A 6,199-nucleotide genomic window follows, 5' to 3' on the forward strand; every position below is an offset into this window, starting at 1 on the left:
ACAAAAACAAACGAACACAGAACAAAGGATCGGTGGCAGCTAGTAGACCGGCGACGACGACCGCCGAGCGCCACCCGAACAAGAAGGGGAGTCACCTTCGGTAATATTCGTGACAACTACATGCATATTACCTGTATAATCTCATATGCTGTATTTACAACAACAGTGCTGGTGAAAATCACACAACAGCCACCAAATAATAATCACACTGCTTCTTTATCAGTTTTTTGTTTTCTAAGATCACATTTATATTCTTTAAACAAATTCACAAAATCCCCCCTCAAAACTCAAATTTGTTCAAATCCACCAGTATTGGTCCATTATGGAATGATACAATATGTCTTGCTTTTTAAATGGTATTGCATATTTATTGTAAAACCCAACAAAACCCATTCTCTAAAACAGGAGAGAATGCTCTTAATACTCGTCATATTCAAAAAGAAAGTCAACCAGAGAAATGTTAGTATTTTCCAACCATCCTCTATCCCCTCATTATTAGGTTTATGATGACATACATGGTTCCTCCTGCTGCTGTTGTGAGAAGCAACACCTTCCCAGCTATACTATCCTTCACCAATTCCCAAAGTGTCTCTCCTGTCTTACTGGCTAGCACTACTGCTTCCTCCAGAGGAGGACATGTTTTCATCTTGTATATGACCACTACTGTCATCAGCACTGCTGCAAAGATGATTGCTTTTTTCCATGACCAGTTATTCTTGTTTTTCATTCGGGATTCTATTTTCTCTAAAAGCTCTCTGACCTGATTGTTGTTGCCGATATCATGATTTCTGAACAGATGGTATCCACCCCCGCATTTCTTAACCAGCCTCTGCAGATTGCTATCCTCTCTGATAAACTGATCTATAGTTGTTTCTGTCAGTTTCTCCCCATAAGTGAAGAGCACCATTGTGTCTCGGTCTATGTTGGGAGGTAAAAGCTTCTTTAGTTCCTCTGTAACTCTCTTCTCTTGCTCTGTGAATCTGCCCAGCTGAATGACCAGTAGGAAGGTGTATGGACCCGGTGCACATAGAGACAAAGCCTTCTCCAATTCTTTTCTCACTTCCTCTTCAGAGAGTTCACTGTTGAGCAGACCTGGAGTGTCCACCACCATCACTCTCCTCCCACACACCTTTACTTCCCTGCTCTCACTCTTCAGGGTCAGTGACTTGGGACTGATTCTAGAATCAAACAGCTTTTGGCCCAGGATGGTGTTTCCTGCTGCACTCTTCCCCACTCCACTCAGACCGACCAACACCAGTCTCAGATCATTCCTGATGTTATCATCTGAAAGCAAGAATACGTGGATGAGAGAAGAATTGTTATACAGTGGCAAGAAAAAGAAAGTGATCCCTTTGGAGTTATCTGGATTTCTGCATAAATTGGTCTTACAATTAGATCTGATCTTCATTTAAGTCACAACAGACACACCTAGTCTGCTTAAACTAATAACACACAATTTATTGTATTTTTCTTGTCTATATTGAATACATAATTTAAACATTCACAGTGTAGGTTGGAAAAAATATGTGAACCCCTAGGCTAATGACCTCTCCAAAAGCTAATTGGAGTCAGGAGTCAGCTAACCTGGAGTACAATCATTGAGACGAGATTTGAGATGTTGGTTAGAGCTGCCTTGCCCTATAAAAAAACACTCACAAAATGTGAGTTTGCTATTCACAAGAAGCATTGCCTGATGTGAACCTTGCCTCGAACAAAAGAGATCTCCGAAGACCCAAAATTAAGAATCGTTGACTTGCATAAACCTGGAAAGGGTTACAAAAGTATCTCTAAAAGCCTTGATGTTCATCAGTCCATGGTAAGACAAATTGTCTATACACGGAGAAATTTCACCACTGTTGCTACACTCCCTGGGAGTGGCCGTCCTGCAAGGTTGACGGCAAGAGCACAGCGCAGAATGCTCAATGAGGTTAAGAAGAATCCTAGTGTCAGCTAAAGACTTAAAGAAATCTCTGGAACATGCTAGCATCTCTGTTGATGAGTCAACGATACGTAAAACACTAAACAAGAATGGTGTTCATGGGAGGACACCACGGAAGAAGCCACTGCTGTCCAAAAAAAAACATTGCTGCACGTCTGAAGTTCGCAAAAGAGCATCTGGATGTTCCATAGCGCTACTGGCAAAATATTCTGTGGACAGATTAAACTAAGTTGAGTTGTTTGGAAGGAACACACAAAACTATGTGTGGAGAAAAAAATGCACAGCACACCAACATCAAATCCTCCTCCCAAATGTAAAGTATGGTGAAGGGAGCATCATGGCTTGGAGCTGCTTTGCTGCCTCAGGGCCTGGACAGCTTGCTATCATCGACGGAAAAATGAATCCCTAAGTTTATCATCAAGACATTTTGCTGGAGAATGTAAGGCTATCTGACCACCAATTGAAGCTCAACAGAAGTTGGGTGATGCAACAGGACAACAACCCAAAACACAGAATGGCTTCAACAGAAGAAAATACGCCTTCTGGAGTGGCCCAGTAAGCGTCCTGACCTCAACCAGATTGAGATGATGTGGCATGACCTCAACAGAGAGGTTCACACCAGACATCCCAAGAATATTGCTGGACTGAAACAGCTTTGTAAAGAGGAATGGTCTGACATTCCTCCTGACCATTCTGCAGGTCTGATCTGCAACTACAGAAAACATTTGTTTGAGGTTATTTCTGCCAAAGTAGGGCCAACCAGTTATTAAAAGCAAGGGTTCACATACTTTTTTCCACCCTGCACTGTGAATGTTTACACGGTGTGTTCATTAAAGACATGAAAACGTATAATTGTTTGTGTGTTATTAGTTTAAGTGTAACCGATGTGAAATGGCTAGCTAGTTAGCGGTTGTGCTCGCTAATAGTGACGTCACTCGCTCTGACACCTTGAAGTAGTTGTTCCCCTTGCTCTGCAAGTGCCGCGGCTTTTGTGGCACGATGGGTAACGATGCTTCGTGGGTGCCAGTTGTTGATGTGTGCAGAGGGTCCCTGGTTCGGGGCGAGGAGAGGGACGGAAGCTATACTGTTACATAAGCAGACTGTGTTTGTCTATTGTTGTGACTTAGATGAGGATAAGATCACATTTTATGACCAATTTTTGCAGAAGTCCAGGTAATTTCAAAGGGTTCCAATACTTTTTCTTGCCACTGTATTTACTGATGTCCTACACATTTTCAGTATCATTTTATGATTTAATATCTATTGGCTGTTTAGTGATGATCAAAATGGGAAACTGCTGCTCAATGACGTAGGTTCATGAGTAGGGTCCCTAATAATGAGTAGGGTCCCCCATAATTCATAATAATTAAATAATGAATGTATAGATCATAAAAACAACAACTTCTGAATAGCAATAGATTACTGTTTATTTTGAATTGCATGAGAATATCTGACAACTTGCACAATACTACAATACATTGTGTTTGGTTTAAATAATTAGGTCATTTCAAAACAGCATTTGCTAGGTGCTGTTATTAATCAATAGCAAACTAATCAAAACAAAATCAAAGTTCACTAATAACCAATACATCTACTAATAATTGGTATTTAAAACGTATAAGAACAACAATTACTTAAGCAAATTGTTTATAGTTCCTGTGATGATTAGATTCACCACCCACAACCAAATACTGTATTACTTATATCAATCACCACACAATATGCTGAACCACCATAATACTAATACAGGTCCTAACCCAATCTCAGTTAATAGACAAATCATGTGATTTGTATTAGAAATGTCAGGTCAACACAAAACAGTTAATTTTTAATACATAATCAATTGATGATGAAGGTATGATTGGTTGAATAATTAGAATGAAATTCTTTCTGGTGCTGAAGCCCAACATCACATAACTATTTCACTACCGGGGTTCGCAAAAACATTGGCTCAAAATACCATTTATGTTTGTAACTCCATGTACTGCTACCATAAAATGTATCAATCAGTAATGTGAATAGCAGGACAGGAGGACTCTTGCGGCTGTGAGAAGAGACCAGATGGACACTCTCTGAACAACATGTTATTTCAGACATGTAAGAATGTTTATCAGTTAAAGTTTGAGTGAGAGCCAAATCAACAACAGATTATCTTAGAGGTACGTGACACACCATTACTGGATACTGCATCTCTCTGAAACTTTAATCACTCCTGCTCCTGCTAACCCCGCTGTAACTGCAACCACCCGTGCCACCATTAGAAAGTGTTTTTTTTCAGCTTCAATTCTAGCTTTTCTCTTATATTTCTCATCCAGCTCTTTTATTGCTTTATCCGGGACATTTCCTGCTAATTTATCTTCTAGTGCTCTAGCCTCCCTGCGTCTATTGTCTTCATTCTTTTTCAGGATCCTCTCCTCCTCTTCCCGAATTGCTCTCTCAGCCTCTTGGAACATATCAGTGATGTAGTGGCTTCCTCCATTCCTCCTGACCATCTTGTTTATCTTCTCAAGCAGCTCAGGGACCTGGGAGGGATTCTGACCTTTGTTATTAAAGACATGATATCCCCCACATTTTTCAATGAAACGCTGAAGATCCTGACTCTGTTTCACATAGTTTTCAATTGATGTTGCCTCCAGTTGCTCTCCATGTGTAAAGAGGACCATTGTGTAGTTTGCAGCCTGTTCTCCAAAGGTTGTCTGAATGATCTCCACTGTTTCCTTCTCCTCAGATGTGAATCTATTCAGCTGGATCACAATCAGGAACACATGGGGACCAGGAGCAGAGAGAGAGATGCACTTTGATATTTCTAATATTGCCCCCCTTTTGGTACAGTTGGTGTCAAACACACCTGGCGTGTCGATAACAGCAACCCACTGCCCATCCACCTCCCCTCTGGCTTTTTCACATTCTGAGGTCACAGAGGAAGGGGACGGCTTAGATATAAACGCATCCCTCCCCAGGATGGTGTTTCCAGCTGCACTCTTCCCAACTCCAGTCTTCCCAACCAGAATAATGCGGAGCTCATCATTTTGTCTGAGTTCTGTTGGATTACAAGGGCACGGTTGTTACAGTTAAAAGACGTTCTTCATGTTCTTCCTGTTAAGACATCTAGAGCTGTTTTTTCCAGTTTCATGTTTATTCCTTAGGACTAGTATTTACTAATATAAACTGTGGGAAAAGTTACCATGACTTTCAATGTCATTTATCAATTGAACCATGTATGTGTACATGCCACATGAAATGCATGACATTCATAATTGTGTGTTAAAATCCATAATAGCCTAGATAAGAGATGCTCTTGCAATTAAAAATCAAATTCCATTTGATGACATTATAAAAATGATGTAGAATTTTTTTAAATTGTAAAATAAAGGAACCTCCCCCCAAAAAATTGGGTGACATTTTCAGTCCAAAAACATCCCTCACAATGAACAAAGTTTCCCCAAAACAGCCCACACACTATAGCTTGGTGGAACCAGCCTGATTGCTGTGTTCACCATTCCAGTTAATTTCACATAGCAGAATGTTGGATGCAGCATTTTCCCATTACCAGAATATATACTAATTAAATGTACGTATATCAATGCTCAAAGTGAAGAACGAAGTAGTAGGCTATACAGGTTACTTACCCAGTGCAGCACCTTGTCTGTCCATGTTTAGGTTTTGGAATGTAGATCTGCCAGGTACTTAATGAGAGTCTGTCCACAGAACACCTACCTCAGTTGTCTTTATACTGTCAGGCTATGTGGTGTCTGTTATAAACTCAGCCCCAGACACACCCCTATGCTTGATATATTCTCTTGGCACTTATCCATATTGCCAGGGTTGGGTGGGTTACTTTATGAATGTAATCCTTTACAGTTACTACTTAATATGCTAACTCTGCCCACCCAGGGCAAAACAAACTCTCCCATTGGTACACCTTCCTGTCAAAATTATGCCACTATACACTGAGTGGACAAAACATTAGTTATGGACCAACCAGAAATGTGGTCATGTCAACCCTGGATGATGCATGTGTGACTTTTTCACCTGTTTGGCACATTGGAACATTCCAATCTCTTTGGACATGAACAGGCAGAACAGGTTTAATAAGCAAAACATAGTTGTATTGTTTTCAGGAAGGTGTTCCCATGGTGAAAGGAGGGACAGGAGGCAGACTAAGTCAGAGAAATAAGCCCTTAAAACAGAGGAGTGGTAGACTGTCTATTACAAATTAAATACTACAATGTGTGACTTAATAAATCATTAATTAATTAA

The 6,199-nt window shown here is 40.4% G+C and overlaps 1 protein-coding gene across 1 annotated transcript; it reads right to left on the reverse strand.

The window, feature by feature from the left end:
* Window positions 1–457: 457 nt before the first annotated feature.
* Window positions 458–5,681, reverse strand: LOC139400867 (GTPase IMAP family member 8-like). The gene is made up of 3 exons (XM_071145455.1): window positions 5,569–5,681; window positions 4,369–4,979; window positions 458–1,276 (listed from the first exon to the last, which is right to left on the reverse strand). The coding sequence occupies exons 1-3, from the start codon at window positions 5,591–5,593 to the stop codon at window positions 482–484; spliced, it is 1,431 nt and encodes a 476-aa protein (XP_071001556.1). The 5' UTR covers window positions 5,594–5,681; the 3' UTR covers window positions 458–481.
* Window positions 5,682–6,199: the final 518 nt, after the last annotated feature.

The sequence above is a fragment of the Oncorhynchus clarkii genome, unplaced genomic scaffold (assembly GCF_045791955.1).
Source record: "Oncorhynchus clarkii lewisi isolate Uvic-CL-2024 unplaced genomic scaffold, UVic_Ocla_1.0 unplaced_contig_5606_pilon_pilon, whole genome shotgun sequence".
Taxonomy (NCBI): Eukaryota; Metazoa; Chordata; class Actinopteri; order Salmoniformes; family Salmonidae; genus Oncorhynchus; species Oncorhynchus clarkii.

Bases quoted from the DNA above. Each gene is read 5' to 3' on its own strand.
- LOC139400867 (XM_071145455.1), bottom strand. From the start codon at position 5,593: ATGGACAGACAAGGTGCTGCACTGG. The intron at 4,980-5,568 runs GTAAGTAACCTG...GTAATCCAACAG, and splicing joins CAGACAAGGTGCTGCACTGG to AACTCAGACAAAATGATGAG. The intron at 1,277-4,368 runs ATTCGGGAAGAG...TCAGATGATAAC, and splicing joins TCCAAGAGGCTGAGAGAGCA to ATCAGGAATGATCTGAGACT.